Source organism: Wasmannia auropunctata, unplaced genomic scaffold (genome assembly GCF_000956235.1).
Source record: "Wasmannia auropunctata unplaced genomic scaffold, wasmannia.A_1.0 LD336052.1, whole genome shotgun sequence".
NCBI classification, from domain to species: Eukaryota; Metazoa; Arthropoda; class Insecta; order Hymenoptera; family Formicidae; genus Wasmannia; species Wasmannia auropunctata.
The window spans coordinates 836159-861585 of record NW_012026838.1 but is presented as its reverse complement, the minus strand read 5'-3'; the positions used below and the strand labels follow the sequence as shown (position 1 = coordinate 861585).

Here is a 25427-nt window from a genome sequence, read left to right as displayed (position 1 = left end):
GGGACGTATGTACGTGTCCCAGGGTGGGACCATATTGCGAGGAGCGTTCAGGATGGCGTATAAAGACTCAGGTCGAGCCCGATCTCGCGACGTGTCCTCGCACGGTCGCTGGACGACGACGGACGGGGACTTATTGCCGTCGGTCGGCGACGACGGCGACGGCGGCGGTGCTCGACTATAGAGACTATCCATCGATCACCCTTAAATCTTGGACGAGATCGAGATCGAGGTCTGCATGACCTGGATCGCCTTGGTAACCGGCCGTCAAAACACTGCGTCGACGGAGCGCGTCCGGGAGAGCCGTCCAGCCAGTCCGCCGTCCAGCCAGTCCGCCGTCCACTCGGTGCCCTGTGGATCATTCCAACCCTGCGACAATCGCGACGACGTTGGACGATCGGCGGGAAGCGATTGGAGAACGTCACGAGGGTCCGCGACTGAGATATGATCGTCGGCGCGCGATCCGCTCGGTATCATAATCCGGGATGTAGAAGCTAACGTCGACGTCGAGAGTGCCGATTCCATCGGGAGGCAGCGCCTTCGGATCGCCGAAGCATGAACGTAGGGAATCCCCGAATCGTCTGCCTCGCGCTCACCCTCTTCGCCTTCTTCGAAAGAGGTCGGTAGACGATTGTATAAGTGTCGAGATAATCGCGATCTTGCGGACAGATAGTCGCGGACCTCTCCCAATATCGAGATCCGAAAAGGAAATCGACGGAATTATTTATGAATTTCTCGCGCGAGCAAGATCGATAACCGGATTGCACACATTGCAGCTTTTCGAGGACAAGCCGTTAACGCGCGACGTGTATAGTTCGTGCTGTTTTGTATAAAAATAGCTCGCTTTGCCGCTCGAGCTCCGAGACCGCCTTGTAGATCATCGAGATCTTTCCCTCGATATAAAAATTCCCCGACGATATAAAAAAAAAAAAAATCCTTAGCTCCTTGTCACGCCAGCGAAGTTTGTATCTAGAATAGAATTAACGGAACAAAACGTCCAAGAGCAAAGCGAGAGAGGTTCCAAACGCGAGAGATATACGTTGCCAAGTTTTATTTATTGCACACTTTTTCATTTCGCCTTCACGATCAATCGCGACTTGCCTGATGCTTCACAGGGTGGGCCATCGACTGTTTCAAGTGCGTCTCGATCAATGGCAGCAACAAACCCTGCGATGACCCATTTCACAACAATGATAGCCGCGTCTTCTTAGAGTCGCCCTGCCTGGGGAGTCGGAAAGGCCGGGACGGCCTCTTCCCAGCGACCTCTTGTCTCAAGATTGCCGGCGTATACGGTAAACCAAGTTACCGTGATACAGTTGATACACTATTTTTATTCATTTTTTTTTCATACATCTTTGTTATGTCAACCGTGAGTCTCTCGCGTTAACAAGTACACGTCTAAGCTGTATATCTTTAATCGACTCGATATGGGCTCAGATGAATCCGGTGGGACCCTGATGGTGAGGACCTGCGCGCTGGACAGCGGAACCCTGACAACGGACTCCGAGATCATTAGAATGTCCCACTGCGGTGGTTTCTACTTCGACGAAAAGTAAGACGAGCTTATGTATACATAGTGTCGAGCTGAGAAAACCGAAGGGCGAGATCGGAAAAAGGATGGAAATTTATTATTTTTAAACGAACACCTCCGTAGGTACTTGCGCGGATGTGTGCAATCCTGCAACGACGCGGACGCGTGCAACGCGTCGTCGAGGAATCTCGCGCCGCTGATCGCCCTCGTGTTGCCGATCCTCGCGGGACTCGCGTGATCTCCGTTTTCGCGCGACGCGAGAGTGCAATCGGATGAAAACGAGAATCTGGAGCTGCATTTCCGATATTCATCGTGCAGTGCTGAAAATCTACGTGCGTTAATTCTGTGCACTATAAATTATTTTCAGCACTGACACAGTGAATGTTGGAAATGCGGGCCTGGAAGAGGATGGACGACGACATTGAGAGATTACAACGGCGAGCGCGCTGTAGTGGATATTAACGATGATCTTTCTCATATTAATTAAATCTTACAGTACGATGCATCGAGCAGACCACATATAGTGAATTTATACTGCCAGATTACGATTAATAAGCTATTTATAGTTGTTATTTATAGTTTGTAATATAGGCTCTCTCGTTATTTTCAAGCAGCAATCCACGCGCTTTTTAATTTAGCTATCACCGGCTATATGTGCGATTGATTATAATTAGAGTTTCATATATCAATAAAGCAGCTCTTCAAATTGTTAAACGGACCCTATTGTTTATCCTTTTTCTCGCAGAACGTACGCGGATAATTTCAGACAGCGCAATAAGCTCCGTCGCTTTTTGTTTCGTTCAAATTAACAGATTTATTTCTCTTTCTCTCTCTCTTTCTCTGCTATTTCGGACGAGCGACGCGACTGCCTCAGTTTCGATTTCGTGAAATTTCTATGGCAAAGTGTTAAATTTTAACAGCAATGACTGATCATGAAAAACCGAATAACCAGCGTCTCCGATCAATTCGTAAAGCTCACGTGGCGAGTCGCCTATTGGCTTTGGGAGACCATCGAACTTATCCTGATCATCATATTCGACTGCTTCGTGAGGCTAATGGAACTAATACTCGTGATAATGAAATTAATGTTTCAGGTGACGATCCGTTCGTACAGTAATTATATTTTAAATATATCGCGAATGTTGTAGGTATATCGATTCGAAAAGGTTAAAGAGAAATAAATGTTTTTTTTTTTAATATTAAATTAGAGTCGCACGCGTTTTCTAACCCGCGCATTTCGGGAGAGTCAAAAGGAATTTAATTAGAATTAAAGACGCGTTTTGATTTAAGTAATTAAAAATGTGCAATGAGAAAAATCTAAAAATTATATATTATTTGGATATATTTCCTTATAATATATTTCCTCCTTGAGGAAAATTTCACGGACATACGAGCGACTATTGTCAGGAAAGAATTGAATTTTCAGGTGCTCTGTTTCTTCAGAGATTTATGCATCGACACGATGCAGACGTTCGCCAATGTTTTCCGAGGGATCGTTAATGTCATTAGCAGCATCAGCTGCGATGACGTCGAGGACTTCGCCTCCGCCTGCATTGTCATTGCCTTGTGCACCGGGGCCGTCAAGATGTTCATGAACCTTCTCAAGAGGGTACACACAAAAGTATCCCGCGATAATTATTATTGTCAACAATAGCCGCGGCGATTCGCACCTGATAATCCGGAGGGTTAAGAGTCGCTCGCGAATTAGTAAACAATCGCGCTTATCAGCCTTGAACGTCTACAGAAAAGTATATAAAAAAATTGTCAGGTCTCTATAACTGAGGTACTCGAAATTTTAAACGGTCTCAGTTTTCAGAGAATATAATTCCGTATCCCATTTTATTGCCCAATCGGATCCAAAACGAGACTTTCCTCGCATTTAAAAAATAAATCAATAAAGAAAGAAAAATTCTTTTCCAATATCTTGTTTTTATATATAACGTTTGTCAAAAACTTTTTATAAGATGAAATATCACAAATACGTCCCGTTTTGGCCAATTATAAATCTCCCCGTTGCTATTGTGCGACTGCCTGCAAATGTGGTACCCTGCTTTTTAGAATCGTCAAACAAGGCGAAGTGCAGGTACTTTAAATTGTTCGTGCGCGCGTCTCGCAAGGAATATCGCTGCCGTGTGACGTGGAAGGCTACGGTGCAAAAACCAGGTAAACTACTCTGTAGACTACTCTTGCGACTTGACGTCGATCGCGATCCAGAGATTCGCGCGTGGTCGCATGGTGCATTATCTGGTTTTTGATCCGACAAAACGTCACGTTAAATGTCCCCTTAACGCGGACGTTTAACGGTTCCGTTAATTGTTTATATTATCCGTAAATGTAAAAACTCACCCGACGGCGAAAGTATCTCATCAGGAGAGTCGTTGGGATGTAACGAAAGTCGAATGTTCAATGCTGTGATCATCGTGTATATGAAAAGTGGCACTTCTACCGCGATTTTAAACGTCAAAATTTGTACCGCGACTTCTCACTCTTACATGTCAAAATGACGACCGTTCGATGCGTTGCGTCGACACGTGCGATTGATTTCTCAATGTCATGTCGATACTTCAGAATCCCCACACGAAGCTGTTCGACATGTTTGGGCAACGCGTGACGCAGAGCGGCAATAATAACAATCCGACGGCGAGGAGTCACAGCCAGGATGCTTGTCTTCCCAAGAGAAAGGTGGGCAGAAGGCCAAAGCGACGAAATAACAGGCGATATCGATCTGCGTCATAAAAGAATAACTGATATAATTACATAAGATTTCCTTTTGTGAAGTACAAATGTCCCTATAAGATATTTACATAAACGTTTATTATCTATAACAATGTGTAAAGCGTATATAAAATTTCGTCGTAAAATAGCATATAATTTATGTCGTTATTATGTACATAGTGAAGTATACATGAAAAATTCGCAACACTTTTTTACATGTCGTTTTTGCATTGATATAACAATATTGTCTATTTAAACAAGCATTCTAGAAATTTTTCATGTATATATATATGTATAAGCAAGCATCAATTTGTAAAAGAGAGACGTTGGAATATTCGTGTGTAGAAAAATACACCGCTATTTTTTTTAAATCGCATCTGCTTTCGCACATTGATGAACATTTAAACGCGTTAAAGATGACGTTTATAAATTATAAAACCTTATGCTAGAGAGTCATGGGAAATGTCGTAGGTATAAATAGAAAGATTCGCGACCTACAATGAGGCTTAATAATACTTTCGTTGTCCTATCTTTAATTTAAATATATTTAAACAGTATGAAGAATGCTCTTCATGTGTCGCATCGTTTGATAGTTTTAATCATTGATGATGGTGATGACTAAATTATGTTCCGGCCAAGAAAACGTCTTTGGCAATTGGATCTGTAATAAGATATATTAAGACATATGTACATATATAATTTTTATAATATTATATATATATATATATATATAATATTTGGCACTTTCGGCATTAACGGTAGCATTGAAGATATTTTTAGATCAACGTTCCGAAAAATTACCGACAAGACTTCCTAAACGCATACCGTCGTTTTAATAATCTCAAAGCAATCTCGCATGTTGTTACCTTGTCTGGCGCGTTCAGAACTTGGAATTCCTCGGCCATCTTCTCAGACAGCTCTTCCGAGAGGAGCACCTGCAGCCACGGCCCTTGAACGACGTACGGCTTCTCTTTGGACACAAAAGTGCCCGTAACCGATGGCGCAACTATCGTAACAGCCGAATGAGACAATATGGATTTGAACGTGAAATGCCTCCCATGCATCACGCGGCCCCTGTAATATCAATATTATATTATTCATCGGACGTCGTCGCTGCAGCGTCGCCGCACGAATTCCATTTCTATCATGACTAACTTTATCGCCAACGGCAATAACGAGCCAGCTTCAAGGTTGAATGTTAGGTGCAGTCCGGACAGAGCTCTAATACTATTTTCGTCGGAGACGTTGGCGTCCTGCTGCTCGCACGGCGACAGCCTCTCCGTTTTCACGATCGGTTTCACGTCCTCGTCGTCGTCGGAATCGTCCCTCTTCTCCCTGTATCTCTCCGCGCTTCTGTCGTTCGTTATTTGCACCCACCTACAACAACAACAACAAAAAAACACATAATGCGCTACGGTACCTAAACTCACAATACAATTGATATTTAATCTGTTTCCTCGATTTTGTTGAGGATCAGCTATCATCAACTCACCAACATTTGGCGGACACGCCGCTGGTATTCGACCCGTCTCTTTCGATGCCGCATTGGATCTTCTCTGCTATAGAGGGATCGTCCTCCATGGCGGAGTGCATTCTTCTCATGTCGGTGACTAACCATGGACCGCAGCCCCTCGCGCTTCTAAGCAAATTAACGACACCCAGACCGTTCCAGTGTTGTGCCGCCTGCAGTTCCTCAGAAGTAACGCCGACGATTTGAACAAACGAGACCTTTTCCAACAATAAGGAAACATATGTAACAACGTGCCGAGCTATCCTCGCTATTTAAAGCATAAGCGTCTGTTTCCTTTACTTGATTCGCGATTTAAAACTATAAACGCAATCGACAAGCTACAAATTTTATTTATCTGACGTAAAAATTTTAACGAGTCTGAGAAACTCATCAAACCGTCATATTTCATACGGGCTTGAGTTTTTTGTGCGACATACATCGCCGTGGGGCGTCGAGATTGACGTTGGAAGCTGCGGGTCCTGTCCCATCAAAATCTGGGTGATACAACCGTTTCTGCCGTCCAGCGGAGCGTGCCAAGATACGTGGTCGCCCGGCATCAGCGTGTTCCCGGAATTGAAAACATATTTGGCCAATTGCTGCATCACGTTTGCCGGCCACGTGGGCGGCGTCGTCTCGCCCCTCTCGCGAGCGAGACGGAAGGTCAGCTCGAATCCGAATCCGCTGGAACGGCCTGGGGCAGGCTTCGGATGTAATCGGCCGTCGCCGTGTAAGTCGGACAATCCTAAACTGCATTTAAACAAAACATAGCGTAAAGATTTAAACAAAACATAGCTAAAACGTAAAATAAATATCACTGTACATCACGTTTTCCTTATATCATACTCCTCTTTTCAAAGATAATTTCTAAATAAAAATCGCGTTGTGAATTAAATAGCCGGCGACTCGGGGGAGCATTGAAAAAAAAAAAATATTACTGCAAGAGAGAAAAAGAGTCTCAGCGATATCCCGCGCAAAAAGAGAAAGATACATAGACTTTCCGTCAATGGCAAAGTATAATTAGCCGGCGCAGACGAAAAAGGGGAAGTCCGGCGCTTCTATTTCCGACACCCCGCGCTTTAAACGACTTTGTTCCTCCTGTACCCTACGCGCTCTCTATATATAGAGAAGACGCGGAGCAGTATTAGAACAGCTGTCCTGAAATTGAAGAAGCAAGGGCCGCCGGCGCGGAAGGAGGAAAAAAAAAGGGAAAGAACCCGCACCCTTTGGCGGAAGATCATTCGTCATTCCGCACACAGATTCCAATGAAACATCGGAATGAAAACGGTAGCGTCTACATATCGCGCATCTGCCACAATTAATATTCCCGCTTAAACCTAACGAACATGCGAGTCTTAAATTATATCCCTCATTCGATACAAGCGTATCCCGGATAATATATTAAATCCACATGTGAGGAGATAAAAAAAAAATATGTAAAAATCTTCTTTAAGGCAAATTTAGTCACTTGCTTCTTGAATTTTAAATTAAACTGCAGAAATTACTCCAGGTTTTTAAATTCGACACGAAATACGTCCTGTATAGATCTTAAATTTGACAATGGTATAAACATTCTCTCACCTGATGTAATGCCAGTGCGGAGGTACTCCGAGGTCGGGATATCCCGAATTTGCGTACATGCTGATGTAGTCGAGGGGATCAGGTCCTCCTAACCTAAAGGGAAAATTCAAGTCAGCTGACAGGATATCCGGTTTTACGGGTGTAAAAGGGGAGGCTAAATATAGTCGTTGTAATCGCCTTTTCTCGCGAGGGAGGAACGGGAAAACCCGAGTTTCGATGCCTCGACGAGAAGCGTATCTGGCGCAGTACGATACACAACGATTTCAGGGCATCGACTCGATGAGAAACTTGATATGACGATTCGCAGGAGATCTGGCGCGAGCGTTCCATGCAGACGATAGTCGGAAAACAACATAGAGAGAATTGACGTGCACGAAACGAGAGCAATCAGATGAAATAAAATTGATAAATTAGATACAATTGATAGAATAACTGCTAAAATGAGGGCTTCGAAAGCGCACGAAATTAATTAATCGACTGCCCAGCAAGACACACCAATCGCCGAGTATCGCGGGCCACCTGTCACCCTCGGTGAAACGAACGGTCCCCTGAGACCTGAGAGCACCTCGGCGAGAGCAATCGGCGTCATCGCCGGGTTCTTACCAGTATTTCACGATCGCCGTGACTGTCAGCGGATTGCTCTGGTCCGGGTAGATCTGCTTGCAGAGGCTGTGCAGAGCGTCCAAGCCCGGAGCCCGTGGCGGCGGCGGCAACGGCGGTGGCGGCAGCAGCGGAACCTGGGCCGGCTGGCCCGTCAGGAAACACCTGGAGTACTCGTCGCGCTCGCGCATCCTCGCGCCGTACATAAAACCCTCGATGATGCACGCCCGAGTATACGCGCCTTTGTTTACCCGCAATTGTCACGCACGCGACGGCGACGCACAGTTCGAAACGCACCAGCGGGCGACGGGGCAACAGAACAGCACTGACAAACAAAAGCGTGATTTCGTCTCCTCGTATAGCCTAAGACGACAGATCGGCAGGCGAACGGGGATCTCGAGAGCAACACTTTCTACAGGCGGAGAGAGTTACTAAAACGCGCAGCTGCATGATCTGCATCCACCGTAGCTCCGCTAAAATGTGGTTCGAGTCTCTGCTAAGTTGGGTTCGAATCTTCGCTAAGTGGGGTTTGAGTCTCCGCTAAAGTGGGGTTCGAATGCACGCGCGCTATACGCGTAACGCGTAACCAATCGGAAGCGTTACGCGTTTTCTGTTACACAAAATTTATTTCCATATGTCCCATATCGTACGTAAAAAGATTAGATAACGCACAAATGATAGCCAATCATATACATATATATGTATATATAAATTAATAAGAACTATCATAAAAATAATTGTAATAAATTAATAATCAATATTCTAATATACGTATTTTGTTTTGACACACGTATCTTTATTTTTCTTTTTTTTTTTTAAATTAAAAATTCGAATATGCAGTGGTCTTTTATAGTATGTATATATGTATATGTATATACATACGTTGAATTTTTCGCAATCTTTATTTAAATTAATAGATCCATAAATAATGGATAAAACGGCAATAAAAAATCGTGATAAATGGACAATAAAACGATGACAACTTGACGTAGGTGACAACGTTCGATCGGGGGCGACAATGTCATCATCGTTCTTCGGTTATCCTCCTCGATGGCTCGATGGTCCATTGAGGCTCCATTGCTGGATCACGTCATTAGTTCCACGACCTTTCTAGAAGCTTCCCAGATGCGCCACTAAACTTCTTCGACCGGCGCTACTGCTATTCTCTCATTCCCAGTTTGCAAATCGGAGTATAAACACCAGGTGGTGTCCCGTAATCCCGTTTCCCCCTCCCCCCCCGCCCCCGAGAAGGACGAATAGATCTCGTCGGGCCGAAGGTGCAGAGAGGAGAAAAGGGAAGGAGGCGAAGGAAGGGGAGGGCTGTGAACGTGGACGACGTCAAAGGGGGTCGTTTCCGCGTTGCCACCACCGTGATTGCTCAGGGCACGCGTTCGCGGTGTTCGCATATGCCAGTTCGCAGCAGCAGCAGCAGCAGCAGCAGCTTCGGCGGCCGGCAGCGTGAGCAGCGGATCTGTGCGCGCAAGCGTGACACGGGATTTACAGCATGGCGGAGCGCAGGAAAAACAGGAAGCGCAAAGACGTGAGTATGTACACGCATATGCCGTGGGCGAGAATCGCACGCGGCGGGTCGTGGTACCAGGACGTGGCGCGCCGACGTTCGCGGCCGACCCGAGGCGCCGATTCGCGCGTCGCCGCGCGCGATCCGTGTCGATCTGCGAAACGTGTCAGCATCGATAAGCGCCGCTCCGCGAGTGACGTAGACAGATCCCCCGACCGAGATGCTTCCCACGAGCTTCCCCGCGGTCGGGCGAGCGCGAGGAGGATCGGAAATTTACAGCTCGCATCGTTTCCCCATCTCCACCCCCTCCCCCTTTCCCCCGCTCCTCTTCCGCTTGTGTCAATCCAAATGTCGCGTGTCTTCTCTGCGTTCTTTTAGCCCGTTTCTCGCCTCAGACGAACCGTTTCAACGGATACCGCATTGTCGTTTCTGTAACAGGAAGTAGGCTGCTTGGATCCTAAGGTCGCCCAGGACAAACCGTCCAAGGAGGAATACGCGGTGGCCAAGTGGATCCGCAGTAATGTACCGTCGAAGAAGACCAAGTTCGATAGGACTCACAATGTCGAGTATTTCACTGGGTCGCGCGCGATCGATGCCCTGCTGGAAAATTCACCCTGGAGCACGGTGTTCGAGAGCCGCGAGCAGGTCTCCCAATTCTTGGACCTGATGCTAAGGCACAAGTTCTTTCACAGAGCCAAGAAGGTGGTGATCTCGGAGGAGGAGCTCAACAAAATGCGGGGGATTAAGAAGAAGACTAAGGATACGAAGGAGGAGAAGAAAGCCACGGACAAGGAGGACTCCAAGGAGAGCAAAGAAACGGCTGTGGTGAAGGAGAAGGAAGAGAAGGGCGAGGAGAAAATCGACGAACGGAAGGAGCATAAGAAGAAGCCAAAAGTAAGTGCAAAGGTTCATTCGTGCCGTTAAAATTCTCCTCCATCATCCTTTTTTTTTTTAATATAATAGGAGACGTATTTTGTTTTCAGGTAAGACTAGAAATGCACATGGAACAGTACTTTGTGGATTGTAATGACGCGTATGTGTGGATATACGAGCCGATTCCTGTGTATTATTGGTTCTTCGGTACGCTTGTAGTCTTAGGTGCAATAGGAGTCTGTCTCTTCCCGCTGTGGCCCCTGACCATTCGTCATGGAGTTTACTATCTAAGTGTCGCCGCTGCGGGATTTCTCGTATTTATATTAGCCCTGGCTATCATTAGAATGATCGTATTCTGTCTTCTGTGGGTACCCACGCTGGGTAGATGTCACCTGTGGCTGCTACCTAACCTGACAGCCGACGTTGGCTTCTTCGCGTCCTTCTGGCCATTGTATCAGGTTAGCAGACATCGATTCCGTTCTTTCATCGATCGCAGTGACGAACATTTCAATTTGAAATATGATTTAACAATATCCTTGCAGTACGAATATTACGGCCCCACGTCGGACGGCGATAAGAAGAGCAACAAAAAGAAACGAAGGAAAGAGAAGGATTCCGACTCCGAGGACGCGCCATTAGTTCAGTAAGTCTTGAGATCCGCATTGGATAAGATATGAAATGTAATAATATCTCTCTAATTCTTCATACTTTTGTGCCCTCAGAGAAGAGAAAGAACCTGTAACGACGGAAGCGTCTAACGAGGAGTTATCCTTGCCCAGCGAAGAGAGGAAAACGTCGTCGGATTCGGCCGAGGGGGAGGACGGCAGCGAGGAAGGTTCGGAGAGCGAAAAATCTAACACGAGTCGAGAGTTCGTTATGGTTTAAAACGTGAGAGCAGTAGATAGCTTCATGTTTGTTGGGACAAACAGCTGTATTAATTGTCGCATTAATCATCACCGAAACCGATATATGCTTGCGGTGAGTTAATCCGAAGTGTCGAATTCGACGCACGAATATCTAAGGAACCGACCGTAGCAGATTCTCCACATTTCTTGCATTTAAGAGGTACGATCATGAACGAGTGGGGGGGAAAAAAAAAATCGCTTGTGACTTTTTTTGCATGGAGAGAATTTCCCGTTTAAACTGGCGTGAATGTAATAAAGTACTGTCTCTGAAAAGCATAAGCGTGATATAAGGCACATATTTTATTCTATATATACATATAGATATATAAAACATATGTGTGTAAAATGAAGAAATCGTATTAGGCGTAATTTCGTTATCAGTTTCCGTTGAATAAATTGTGGGTAACAGTTCAAAGTCTTCAATCTCTCTCAATGCGATCAATGTCTACCGACAATGTAGTTAATTAATTACGCACCGAGAGTTCTCTCCGCGTTAGATGTAAATCTTCGAGAAATCTAAGGAGAACTAATTTAGCTGGAAGAGAAGGAATCTTTACGGGTAACAGAACTTGACGTTTTCTTCGTTGTTCGGCGATTTAGCGCGAGTTCCTTTTTTAGCAGAGAAATTAGGCCCGATTTTACAGACGAATATATATTCCGGGTTTAATACAGATAATTTATATTTTTATGCGAAATTTCCAATAATAATTATTGTTATTATTACTATTATTATTATATTATTACTTTTACGATTATCATTATATCAGGATCTGATCTCGAGTCAGGTCTTGTTGGAATCCCGCTCGTGGATTTATCTATATGGAAATAAAAATAAAATAAAGCGTTATATATCTATTAAATCGCAATTGTTTTGACCTGCAATCCCTCGTTAGACCGGGGTCGATTGGTGTGTCATCTTGCGCAGCATCGCGTTGCACATAGCCGCGTAAGGATTCAGAGCGACCAGTTGCGACTTCGCGAAGCTCGAGCCAGCCTTGGCCGCGCGGGTGAAATCCTCCCTGGCCTTGTCATCCTGCTCCATCCAACGGTAAAGGGCGCCGCGTTGACAGAGCGCCTGGATGCCCGCCCTTCCTTTTCCTTCGCTCAGTTCCACCGCCAGATGCAGATCCCTCAATGCATCTGAATGACAATTTGCGCGACAATCGAGAGTTGCAATTCTCTCCTATCTATAAAATTTTTATAGAGATTCAGTTTCGATATCGTGACTAACCGTACCTTCGTCTCGATTCGCCAGACGTAACGCTTGCGCTCTGTCATTTAAGATCGACGGCGATTCAGGTGCCAGTTTCAATGCCTCGTTGAAAAGCCGGAAAGATTCGTCAAAGTTCTTCGCCTCCGCGCAGACTATCGCGTTCTTCACGATGTCTAGTACATCCGGTTCTAAGCGATCTTCCTCAAAGATATCCGTCGTCTCTTCTGATCAAAATATTGAAAAAGATGTTTTATATTACGCATAGCTTTTTATATGAATATATACAGAGAGTTTTGCTTTATAATTGTGAACCCGAAATATTTCAAATGTTTAACACTTCAGAAGAAAATATTTCAAATAAAAAGTTTACAGTTTTATGATCGAAATGTATAATGCATGTAAGATTTTATTCTTTATTAATTTTGACATAAAATGTAAAACGATAGTGGATTGTAACATGTATTTATTTATTTATTTATTTTCTTGAAGCATACATAAACAACATATAATAACAGCATATTTATTCTTTTTCAAGCAGCATTCAAATTTGTATACAGAAATGGATCTTTATTAACATATTTTATTATTTTTGTAATTTTTGACAATCATTTAAATGTAATTTCATGATTCCATCCTCCCAGAATTTTCTAGCTTTTTGAGCGAGGAATCGTTCACGACAGATTTAACAATTTTCCAAAGAGGTGGAGTTAGTCCGTGCCGTTAAAGAAATTCCGTAATAAGCGGTAATCTGAAGATGCGAGGTCAGATGAATATGGCGAAATGGGGTAGAACATCTCGACCGAGCTGTAACAATTTTTACCAGAGCGACATGCGGTCTGGCACTGTCCTTGTGGGGCACGACGTCCTTCTGTTAGCCAATTCTGAACGTTCCTCGTCGATTGCTGCCTTTAGTTTGTCCAATTGGGCGCATTTATTCGAATCGTTTGACTCGATGGAAGAAATTCACGGTATACAAATTTTCATAATATCCACCAGTACTTTCCAGTCTCATCAGACACACAGCATGACCTCCATCGTGGCTAAGCGAATCGCTTTGCTCGTTGCAGAATTTTTTCCGCTCAACTTCCCTTTGTTGCAAACGATCCACTTTTCATCGCTTGTTATCATTCGTTCAAAAAAAATAGATCGCTTTCGTTGCTCTTTAGCAGCAAATCGCAAATGGAGATGCGGTTAGCGATTTTCTTTTTGCGGTTTGTTTCTTTTTTTTTGCGTTGCGTTCTTACCTCTGCGGTAGCCGGTAATAGAAAGGATCAGATGCCGATAATGCACCTTATTTCTCCACCATCTTCAAAATTATATATCAACGAGCGCAATATCAAATTTGATCCAATTCTTTTTAAATGAATGCGTAGAGGATTCAGAATAGTACTTGTCTAAAATGATTGGACAGTAGTCACTGTACCATAACATTATTATATCTATTGGCAGAAACACGAATGTATAAATACGTGTGTACAACCCAATATTTATTTATCTACTTAACTCGTAAAATGTTAATTTTTCTGGATCTTATTTTTATTTTTACAAAATAATGAGCTCATTTTATAATTAATATAAAGAATATATATATATATATGTATATATATATATATTTATATATATATATATATATATAGCTACCTTTAAGAAAAACTATGAAATACGCAATTTTATATTATATCGATTTTTAATTTGTATGCATGATACACCGTTTACACAAGCAATTGGATGGCAATGTGAAATTTTCCGTATAATTTTATTCGCTCTGCAGAGCGTAGCCTTGAGGATACAACAACAAGAAACTTTATCTGTTCTTACATATGCGCGGTTCCTTGCATATTCATGACGATATGAATGTCTCGCGTGAGAATGGCGCGCGCCGGAATATACTTCGCGCCAGACGAATGCGGTTACCCGCGGGCTTTAAGCATCCGCGGATTTTTCGAGCGAACCTGCGGTTTGAATTGTGTCCAACTAGTGCAACAAGTGTCTCGACTATACTACCGTCATTAATTGTAAGATTGAGTGGCAATCTCGGCTTTAAATCGCGCGCGGCGGAGGAGAATTACAAAGGAGATCACCACCCATATTATAATTATCTTCAGATTTTAATTGGAACATTTAAAATTTAACGAATTTCTGGTACGTATTTTTTTATCAATTATAAAACATTATACGAAAAAATAATATTAAATTTACTATTTGTATAAAACTTTTTTAATATCTTATAGCAAAAACACTTATCATAAAGAAGAAATTCATTATTTGAAACGTTCTGAAAGAGATCACAACATGGATTTTAATAATTGCTATATCACGCTGTCGCTAGTCACATACCGACTTCCTGGAAAACCGAGAGACTCGAAAAGTCGGTTGGACCGAGTGGCTGAAACGGATCGAAGATCGTCTTCAAGACAGCCCTGTCACCTTCGCTCAGGCTCTCCATGATGTCGACTAACAATTCCGATATCTCGACACTTCCATCGAGTTCGGGACGGAAACTCGTTTCTGTTTGTCGTCCGTCGTAAGTTAATCGCGTTGCGTCATAGATTAATAGATCCGGAATGTCGTCCGACTGGGCATGTCGTATATACGGATTAGCGGCGGGAGTTTCACTTTAACACACGGATACAAACGTGGGCTCGTAGATTTTCCAAGCCGCCGCTACTCAGCCACTTGGCCGATTACGCAAGTATTAAGCGGCGCGCGAGAACGGATATCAATTCCAACCGATTCCGGCAAGAAGCCGGCATTGAACGTCGATAAATCCTCCGCGCGGGATTTTCAGGAATGCCACTCGCGATGCAACATAGTTAACGTCGTTAACGATCCCCTCGTCGCCGAAGGGACAAAAATCCCGGTCGACTCCTAATCATGATTAATTCATTTGAATTAACATTTGACTTTTAATTAACTTATCCCGGCGACGCCGCGTCCGCGCAACTCGTTACGCCACGCAAAAAATCGTGAGTCGAGCGAAGGCATCGCGGGGTATCATTAATTTCGGGAATCCCTCATAAATTACGCTCGTCGCGAGCAAGACAGATCATCCGGGAAACCGCCGGCTGAACGTTCAATCGCTATATTTCCCGCCTATCGTAACAGTAAACGGTGCGATTTGACGCGCGGCGAGGCAGATTATGCCTCTCTCATTTCGACGGGCGTAACCGCGCGCGAGAGACGACCGGGAAGCCGACTCGCGGAGCCGGTTTTCGACGAAAATCGACTACGGGACTCCAACGCGCGTCCCGTTTGTTCGTCATTAAGCGCGCGCGCGCGCGCGCGCGCGCGCGCGCTCAGCTCGTTTGCCAAGGCTCGAAGCGCGCGATTTTTCGCGATTCCTCGCGTCGCCGCCGACTCCGTCGTTACCGTTACCAGGGGACTGTTAAACGGTCTCGTCGTCCGCGCGCACTTTCCCACGGATAGAGTGGATCGCGAGGAAGCGGGAGGATCACGTCGAAGGTTTTCCCTCATCACGGAAGCTGAATTAGCGCCGGCGAACTCCATGAACGAGAGCCGTTCGTTCCAGGGCGATTCGACTCGAAAATAACTCGCGATCGTGAGATATTGCCTCTCCTCGTTCTCCGCGAGGTCGCGTATGACAATAGACTTGCGGTTCAGAGTTCGGATCGTGTAATTGTCAGTAATCAGCGATCTCTGGCGCTTTGTTAAATCTTGTTAATCTCTACTCGTTATGTTCAACCTATCATGTTATCGGCAAATAGCGCGACATTCCACTTTTCCAGAGATCTGTTTGTAATATATTTTTTCTTTTCTTTTCTTTTTTTTTGCTTTTTTGTTGCTCTGTACACGGAGAGAATTTTTTTTTAAATTTACCCTGCAAATCATGTTAATTATGGGACAATATAGTATTTAGGCAAATTTTACTGTGCACTACAATAAGATTTCGCAGTAAAATTTATTGTAGTGCACAGTAAAATTTACCTAAATACTATATTGTCTCACAATTAACATGATTTTCAGGGTAAATTTTAAAAGGAAATTCTCTCCGTGTATAATTCAATTGTTATGCACCTGCGATTCGGTTCGCTTTAGCCTCTTTACGCATTGTGTCTGTAATTTATGATATAAGAAGTTTGAAAGGGATTTTTGAGAGAATGAACAACATCAGCAAAAAGCGTGATGCGGGAGAGAGCATCGTGGCAAACGCACCTCGAAATAGAAATCAGCGCGATAATCGGGCAGCCTCTCCCTTATTGCGGCCCCTTGGCGAACGTATCGCGATAACCCGACGGACTCGCCGACGCACGGCAGGCCGCGAAAGCGCAGCACGGTTCAGCGCATTACAATACGAGGCTGTGCGCGTCTCGTAATGGAATAAATATTTCATTTCGCGCGCGGCGCGCGGCCGTATCCGCGCTCCGTCCCGCGCGCGTTTTTCCTCCCTCGGGGGCGGCCGGGGCGCAGTGGCGATGCCAGCTCGCTACGCGCGCGCGCGGGGCCGAAGGGCCCCGGTTCCGTCCCGTCACGACGGCGGACTTAACGGCCCATAATTCATCGCCGACGTATAATAAATATCGTTAGCCCGTCGTGAGCGCGCGTAGACACGCGGGGCAGCGAGCTCACCCGTGCGGGTCCCCCTTCTTCCCCCTTCTTTCCACCTATCCTCTCCCCGCCGTCCCTGGAGATTTTATTGTACATGAAAGAAAGGCCCGTACATCGCGCGCGTCAAACATGCCATCGAGTCGTCCTTATCGAATCGATATACGTCGAGCCGTCGAGGACCGTGCGAAGAGCCGAGCCGTCCTGCAACCTCTCGACCGAGCTTGAGAAAATCAAAGATTTTGACTTACGCCGCTCACCCGAGAATCAGGATCCTCTGGATTCACTTCCACAAGGACGAGAGTATAATATCGCTAATAATGCAGCGAATTGGGATAATTACGCGCGTTTAATTGCAGACGCCATTCGTGGCGAGCGCGCAAAAGGCACGCGTTTTTCGGTTCGGCGGACGGCGTCGGATTTATGGAGCATCGCGCTACATGCATTTATGCGCGATATTTATGGTTATAAGAAGACCGGCCCTCTTTCGTGTCTGCGCGCGCGATACACGCCTTCCTCTCGTCGACTTCCCCGGATGCGGGCTCCGCCGCGCTGGAGCTTTCGGCCTTGGCCGGCCTAATAAAAGTCCCTTGAATAATGCGCGCCGCGCTCTCCGTGCGTCCGACGCCGGACATAAAGCGCGGTTAAAACCAATATTGCAATACATCATCGGCTAATTAATATTTTAACAATAAGTAAAGCGCAACGTACATTTAGGTACTTATTAATGTTTAGTGCGTGTGTATGAGTGAATTTAAGAACTCACCTCTTCAACGTACACCAATCATCCAATCAATAATAATTCCGCAGACGCTGTGCTTGAGATCTTGTTAGAGTAATATTAAACTATCGTATGCATACTCACGGCAGACGTACGTGAACAAAAAAGAAAATGAAGTCGCAAGTCAAAAGTTCTTTTAACATTAAGCCTTTAAAAATAAATAAAAACAACAAAGTATAACAACGGAATAATAAAACTGCAAGTATTTGATTGAAAGCGATAATGAGATAAGTATAAAAATGACTAGATTTTTTTTTAGATAACGAGGATCTCCTGCTAATAATGAGACGAAACAATAATTTTAGGATTTGTTATTTTATACATTCTTCTATTTGCACGCATTAGATATTAATTTGTCCCTAAATATATGTATATCTTTTAATGTAATCTGCACTTTTTATTTATCGTTAGTAATTATTCAACAATATATTACTGCAATGTTAGTTTTTAAAATTTTCTTTTCCTTTGCTTGTATACGAGGGATGTAAAATCGTTCAATTGCGTTGCTTTATTTTCAATAAAAATTACACTTGGACAGTATAGCCGTGTGTACGAGCTGCGTCTCATGTTGAGATACACATCACGGTCGAGATTAATACGACAAAATTATAATGATTATTCTTATCTTAAACTCTTGTAGAATGCATATTGCTCTTTTACGGAAGCGCGCGATTTTTTTCTCCCTCGATCTACGCATTTGACAATATCAATTAACGGCTGTTACACGGCTCGCGAAGGGGGCACGAGATTGGACGGTGCCGAACGAGGGTGAATATTTTTCTCCATTTAATTACGCATAATGCGTTCACTTGTTTATTTTCACACGCATGCGAGGTTAATCTTACTCGGCGAAAAAATTCCGCCCAAGGGCGATCCGGCCGCGAATAACCGTTTCGGAATTTTACGAGATCGTTACGCGGCGCAGCTGCATCCTGCGTGTCGTCTATACGCGTATACGCTTGCGATCTTCTTCGTCGGTGCGAGGAGCATCGTCGGGCCGATGGAATTTCAAATGAGGGTGCGGTCGCGCGTACGAAATCGTCCGAATGAATTTTCGTGTTCGCGCTCGCATGATCGGCGCGCCGCGCCGATCCGAGAGGACCGCCCGAGTCGTGGACATCGTGCGAGGGTATTAAAATCACCGCCGAACAGAGAGAGACGAAGGATCAGGAAAAAGAGAAAAAAAAGAGAGAGAAAGGAGAGAGAGAGAAAGGAAGAGAGAAGGCGACGAGCAGGCCCAAATAAGACCGCCAAAAAGCTCTGAATCCAACACGGCCAACCGTCGCGGTCGATTTGCGGTTACCGCGCGGATACGCAACAGGAAAAAAGGAGGGATCTACTTCTCTCTCTCTCTCTTTTTCTACCTGTCTCTCTTATCCTCTCTTCGCCCATTCGCTCCTTCCCGCATCCTTAGCATTATCGTTCCCTTCCGATCCCGCGAAAGGGTCTTGTAACAGTAAGCGAGGGAGAGCGCGTAGACAGTCGGATTTATATTCAAATGAATCGCGATGGAAGCGCGCGATTTATCGATGCCCCCATCAAACCCCGTAGCGCACGTGCGGGTTGCGCAGGTCGGGGGAGAAGAAGGAAAATCAAAGGGTTAAGTTACGAGAGAGGAAGGACGCGCGCGCGCGCGCCTAAGGAGTCAGATCCTTTCCTCGCGTTCGCTCAACGCTCATCGGTTACCGCTCGGGGGGGAGGCTATACGATCTCGCGGCCGAAGTCGAAGACGGGTAAAACAAGCCTCTCTTCCTCGGAATCACGAACTTTTTTTCTCTCTATCATTATGTTTCGTAATTATATATATATACGTTGAATTAACGGCACGTCACCGGGACGCTTCCTTCAGGACGCTACCGCATTCTTCATCCGCGCGCGGCAAATGTTTCCGCAATAACGCGAGCGTCGCTGCAGAGCCTCGGGACCGTCTTAGACGACGGTAACGCGACAAAAATCCGCGAGCGAAGTTTTTCGAGAGCGCAATTAACGACGCGACGGTGTCCTACCCTTGCTTGCGTCCTGTGTGTGCGCGCGTGTGCGTGCATGCCTTTATTTAGCTGTAGTTGGTCGAAACCGGTTGCAAGCTATTCCACTTCACTCTCCGATTCGGGAGAGAGCGAGAAAGAGAGAGAGAGAGAGGCGGGGGGAGGAAGGAGGGAGAAAAAGGGAGGGAAGAATGCCCGCGGTCCAACGCACCGCAACTTTTAGGGTTCCCCTAAGGCGCAGGAAGGAATTTCGCACGGCCGAATGAAGCGACGTCGTTCAGACGTCCGCTTCTTTCGGCCGAAAATCATCGCTTAATTACAATAAATAATTTGAAGGTAACTCGAGAGGATCAAGTGATCATATTTGCGTTATTTCATTTAATTATAGTTGCATGCACGGGCACGCATTTATCATTCGTATTAAATATTATACGAGATATAATGCAATGATAATCGAGAACGGTTTAGCGCGAACTATCCGCGAAGTGTTTACGGGGACAAGGATTTCTCTATCGAAATTCGGTCAGGGTCGGATAATTTGCTACCTGTCCGCCACCGACGGACTTAATTACTCTTTCTTGTGCGCCCTGTAATTTTCATTTCTACCTCTCTCGCCGAGAAACAAAAACGTATACTACGTGTCTCACGCTAGATCGCGTGGGCAGCTTGCGTCATTAAGGGTAGTAACTTGCGGTGCCGGAGAATGACTTTGGCTTCGGCGGAGAAAGTGGCCGGGTGTGGCCTGCAGACATTACCACTCTAGGAGACAATCTTTCTCTCTCTCTCTCTCTCTCTCTCTCTCTCTCTCTCTGTCCCTCTCCCTCCCTCTTTCTGACGTGTTTATATGTATGAAGAAGTCGTTCTCCTTTGAAGAACCCCGTGTTTTTCACGTTGCCTCGAAAGTCTGAATTCTTTCGCAATATAAATGATAAGTGAGTTATACGACATACATAGATTTTAACTATATTACTCCTTGTAATGATCTTTCTTCGTACTGCTGATTCCTCGCGCGCGGTGCGCTCGACCCTCCTCGTGATCTCGATTTCGAGGGAATTTCTGCGTCTTCCTTCTCGCATTTTCGCGCGCGACACGTGCGCGCATTAAGTTCGCACGTGGGTGCACGCGTCGCACGTCACGCGGACGACCGCGACGCGTTCGGTAGCCGGTCGCCGCCGGATCGAACGGCTCGGAGTTCGACGAACTCTTTGTCTCGAAAACCGGACAAACCGTACGTTCGTACATACGTATACGTATACCTACGTCGGCCACCTCTGGCCATGCCGCAATAGCGCCTAACATACCTCGCGTTTCTTGCCTCTCCCGTGACAACGTCGCCGCCGCCGTCGCCGCCGCGATCCTTCCATTCTCGAAATCAAACGCGAGCTGTCTCGTTTCTGAGATTATACATGCGGTTGTATAATAATAGAACTCGGCTAAAACGAAGCTAACATCGGGTAGGCAATTGAATTTCTTTCTTGTGTCATACGGGAAAGGAAGTGTCTTCTACATTATTACGGCTTCGACAGCTCCGCGTATGCCAGTCTCGTTTTGGGGAGAAACCGAGAATCCCAAGGACTGTTGGTTGTAAAAAAAAAAATAAGCGCGTTTATTGTTACGAGATTTACTTACGGTATATATTCGCTGTTTTTTTCGCCGCTGTTTTTACCTCCTACTGGTTCGCTTCACTCGAACGCGAAGTCGGAGTGAGTACACCGTTGCGGTCGTCGGGGTCCTCCGCTTCTTAACCGCGGGCCCCTTTTTTCTCGGGCCGATTTACGGCGCGATACGCGAGAGGGAATTACGCGGCGAATTTTTATGCGCGTTCCTTTTTTTGTTTCCACGTACATACACACTTATACGCGCGGACATCCGAAACAGCCTGGTATCCCGCAATAATGTTACGGATCACCGCGGCGGACTGGCAGGAAACATAAATATCGACCCTTCGAAAGTTCGAAGCTCCGAATACGGTTCTCTCTCTCTCTCTCTCCCTCCCCCCCTCCCTCCCCATTTACGGGAGCGGCCCAACTCTTTTTCAGGCAGAACGGCGATTGCAATTTTGCGTGCTTTTTGCGCGACTGCAGAAGACCGGCGCGGCGCGGCGTGCCAGAAGACTGGTAGCTCTAATACGTCGTTTTGAAGAATAACATCTTCGAGTTAAGCGGCAACTCGGTAAGATTACGCTGATTGAGAAAAACGAGCGAAATTTAGCAACTATTCTTCGTCATTCTTCATTATTCATAATAAATTGACGGCTGATATTACAGCGCACTGCCTCTCGGAGTGCTGTTAAAAAGGAGGGATAATTCCTCCGTTGTGAGACAGATTTCGATGATTGATTGATAGAATTCCATGAAAAGCTTCTGATTAGCGAGCATCCCGTCCTAGAACGTGACCTCTCTGTCATCCTATGAGATTTCAGACGGTTCGTTCGTTGAACGTTCCCTTCCTTCAATCCCGCTTCCCCCTGCTGCAGTCTCGTCACTATATGCCTTCTCGCCTTTCCCGCTCGAACACCTCACGACGAACCTCGGGCCATTGTTAAAACTTTTTCGAGGTTATTACACGTGAGATATGTAAATGCGTCGCCGGTCGGGGTCGGTCCTCGACGTCGAAGGACCAGCTCCGCACCGAGTCGGTGCTCCTACTCGCTCCTTCGGGCTCTTCCTCGCTCCTCTGCTCCGCTCAGCAGGGGCGGATCCGACTGTAGCGTAGCAGATAATTCGCGATCTTGTGCAATTCCGTACATGGTTAACCCTCATTATACCTATGGAATTTCGGATCCCTCGTTTGAAAACCTGTTTGAAACCTGATTAAACGATTTAATCACGTAAAGACTCGAATTACTTAAAAAATTGTTCAAAATCAAATTCTTAAAAGTCCCGAACGATCTCGAAAGTTTCAAATGTCTTGAAATTTATGAAGATCTTGAACGTCCCAACAACTTTCCTTGAAAATATTTAATTACCTGAAACGTTCAGAATTCTTAAAAAGTAAAAGTTGTCTACAATAAAGTCAGCTATTTAGCACTATAAACTGTCTTGGAGTTCCTTTAATATTCGAAATAATTTCAGATTTCATTATACATCTGAAATAATCGGATGTGCTTTGTACCTCTAATTTCTATCCCATTCGAGCCTCGAATTTATTTTGACTCGAACTAACATGTTGTGTGAGTATCCTTACAAAAGCATCGACTTATAGATATTTGTATAAATTTTTTAAATCGCTCGATAAAAAAAAATTTCATAGAAGGATTCAAAACATCCGATGCCCAACAATCACTCGCTCGCTGCTGTTGTACAGCTATCCTCGGACAAGAATACAACTGATATTGTGTTCGTGTAACGATACCTTCTTCCTATACGGCCGGACTGATATTATTTAATCGCACACGGTGCGTCGAGAATGGAATTTCTTTTCAGTATCCGCTCCTGCTCCTCGTCGTCGTCCACCACCGCCGCCTCTGCATCGTCATCACCATCTCCCCGACTTCTCTGTAACGGATAGGCCTCACCTCCAGAACGGAACTGACTCCAGTCTGCTTTCGGTTTGGCCATCGCGAATGCCAGCGCGCCGAGCTCAGTAACAGCGTGGCGTTCGCGACGTGCGCTTCGCTGGCCGCCGATCACGCGATCGTCGTCCTCGCCATCCTGGATAAAAGTTCTCGATGGTCAGAGGCGATCGCCCAATTTACCGCGCGCTGTCCTAGTCCTGTCGTTCTCCGAACGAAAAAAGAAATCGAAAGTATACGCGCGCGCACGAATGAAGGACGAGGGTCCTGTGACGAGTGGATCGAATCAGGATACCGCATGTGACCGGATTGGAAGGAATGAGTCCAAATAACTCGCCGGATCCACGAGAGAGAAGCTCGATGTCCAAAAAGAGCCTGTAAGAGTCCTCTCTGTTAGAGAACTTCTTTTCTCTTTAAAAGGAAACAATTCGATTCTTCCAGTATTATAAATAATTTAACTTATTACACGTGAATTTTAGTGACGTATAATGACAAATATACTACCTCTTTCTATACAAATTATTACGATGTGTTTTTCTTGTTAAATTCACGGGCATTCATATTTATAAACGATACAAACGGATCATGCTGTAATCCTTAAGAGTATAGTGCTAATTAGCGATTAACCGTGATTGATTTTACTGCAGATCTTTGTTACGATCGGAAGCTATATTGATCGAAATTCGAAATCGATTAACGAGAAAGTGTAAGAAACGGAACGCATGGACGGATCTCCGGTCTTCTTCCGTTTTGGCGCGAAGCTGAGGAGCCGCCTGGCGCTTCGAGCCATGCTCGACTCCTTACTCGATCCTCGAGTCGAGTGTTTCACTTCGTCCGTGCTTCACTCTACTTACCGGGGCTGACCCTGTTCGTAATAATTAATGGCGTTAGACCGGGCGAGTCTCTGGCGGCGGTTTACTCATGCCCGGACCCCGGCGATAAATACACACGGACCCGGGTATCCGTTTGCGTCTGCACGAGTAATGCCACAGCGCGCCCGCTCCTCCGGTTATTAAACAATTTCCGCGCGCAATTGAACACGCTCGTAATTAACGACGTTGTAATTAACGGCGTTAGCGCATGCAGATCGCTCGTCAAGTTACGCGCGCCTATCCGGCGCGTAACTAGACGCGAGGCGCGGTCTAATTGATCATTAACACCGGGGGATCCATCGATCTCTCTGTCCTCCTTCGCTTTCGGTCGTGACTTCGGTCTCGGATGTTACGTTCTATTATATACACAGCCCCGCCGGGACTCGTGAAGACCCGAAACACACCGCTCATCACGTTGGCTTAAGTCTCATCAGGTCGCAATGCGTCCGAGAGAAGTTGATACGCGTCTCTGATAGCCTCGATGTGCACTGGGATGATATGATTGAAAATATTCGAAAGGCTCGAGCGTAGGCACACGAGCGAGCCACACGAGCGAATTTGACACGCGAGTACAGCGGAAGGGGGATCATAAATCATTAATGCGATCCGGCATTCCTCGCGTTAATAAGATCCCCTCCCGTGAGATGAAGCAGCAGTCGGTTTTCCCAAATGTTGAGTATCAAAAGCAGCGAACTGAGCTTCACCGTTATATCGCGGTTTTTCTTTCAATTAGTTTTAAGTAGATTTTATATATATAAGTGAGATCTATTGCTGAGAAATACTGCAGTTTCCTCGGAACGCTTGGAAACTGTGTCGAATAATATATAAAGTAGTAGCTTATATATATATATATGCTTCTTGCCTACATGTATTTTCATTTTTGTGCAATATAAGGAATTTTATTCGAACAATCTCTGCATCAGCAAGAGTACCATCTATTCGCAGAAATTCATTAGCAGATTAAGAACTTGTGGGACAGGTTGAGGGGACCGATTGATGTGGATCGGCCGGAGGCGCGCGAGCCGCGGCGAGTGTCATTTAATCACGAGTGTGGTTTTACAGGCGCAGCCGGTGAACCCTAACCGAGACCGCGAGCACGGGTGCGTGACTGCAAGGATGCGCGCACGCAGGAGGCGGTGCGTGATGTCCCGGTGACGACGACGGTCGCGATCGCGATCACGACCACGACCACTCACGCGCTCACGCGAGCTCGCACGCACGTATTCACGCACGTGTACACGCACGGGGAGAGAAAGAGAGAAAAAGAGAAA

The 25427-nt window shown here is 45.6% G+C and overlaps 5 protein-coding genes across 7 annotated transcripts; 3 read left to right on the top strand and 2 right to left on the bottom strand.

Moving 5' to 3' along the window:
• The first annotated feature begins 380 nt into the window (after nucleotides 1-380).
• LOC105451404 lies at nucleotides 381-2246 on the top strand. Its single transcript, XM_011691825.1, has 4 exons — nucleotides 381-616; nucleotides 1113-1289; nucleotides 1435-1549; nucleotides 1652-2246. The coding sequence occupies exons 1-4, from the start codon at nucleotides 553-555 to the stop codon at nucleotides 1764-1766; spliced, it is 471 nt and encodes a 156-aa protein (XP_011690127.1). The 5' UTR covers nucleotides 381-552; the 3' UTR covers nucleotides 1767-2246.
• A 52-nt stretch (nucleotides 2247-2298) lies between these two features.
• LOC105451405 lies at nucleotides 2299-4353 on the top strand. Of its 3 annotated transcripts, none has more exons than XM_011691828.1 (4): nucleotides 2299-2622; nucleotides 2955-3137; nucleotides 3587-3691; nucleotides 4097-4183. In XM_011691828.1, exons 1-3 carry the CDS (start codon nucleotides 2461-2463, stop codon nucleotides 3662-3664), a joined length of 423 nt encoding a protein of 140 aa, XP_011690130.1. In that variant the 5' UTR covers nucleotides 2299-2460; the 3' UTR covers nucleotides 3665-3691; nucleotides 4097-4183. The 3 variants fall into 3 exon arrangements, with proteins under 3 accessions (XP_011690130.1, XP_011690129.1, XP_011690128.1); XM_011691827.1 differs by having other exon boundaries at nucleotides 2955-3149; XM_011691826.1 differs by lacking the exon at nucleotides 3587-3691 and having other exon boundaries at nucleotides 4097-4353.
• On the bottom strand, nucleotides 4259-8287 carry LOC105451406 (suppressor of fused homolog). The gene is made up of 7 exons (XM_011691829.1): nucleotides 7935-8287; nucleotides 7332-7424; nucleotides 6191-6500; nucleotides 5736-5971; nucleotides 5399-5620; nucleotides 5110-5317; nucleotides 4259-4904 (listed from the first exon to the last, which is right to left on the bottom strand). Exons 1-7 carry the CDS (start codon nucleotides 8135-8137, stop codon nucleotides 4839-4841), a joined length of 1338 nt encoding a protein of 445 aa, XP_011690131.1. The 5' UTR covers nucleotides 8138-8287; the 3' UTR covers nucleotides 4259-4838.
• An 828-nt stretch (nucleotides 8288-9115) lies between these two features.
• LOC105451402 (translocation protein SEC62) lies at nucleotides 9116-12083 on the top strand. The gene is made up of 5 exons (XM_011691822.1): nucleotides 9116-9471; nucleotides 9889-10344; nucleotides 10434-10781; nucleotides 10866-10966; nucleotides 11046-12083. Exons 1-5 carry the CDS (start codon nucleotides 9436-9438, stop codon nucleotides 11206-11208), a joined length of 1104 nt encoding a protein of 367 aa, XP_011690124.1. The 5' UTR covers nucleotides 9116-9435; the 3' UTR covers nucleotides 11209-12083.
• Nucleotides 11516-14946, bottom strand: LOC105451403 (tetratricopeptide repeat protein 36 homolog). The gene is made up of 3 exons (XM_011691824.1): nucleotides 14779-14946; nucleotides 12465-12665; nucleotides 11516-12368 (listed from the first exon to the last, which is right to left on the bottom strand). Exons 1-3 carry the CDS (start codon nucleotides 14885-14887, stop codon nucleotides 12118-12120), a joined length of 561 nt encoding a protein of 186 aa, XP_011690126.1. The 5' UTR covers nucleotides 14888-14946; the 3' UTR covers nucleotides 11516-12117.
• Nucleotides 14947-25427: the final 10481 nt, after the last annotated feature.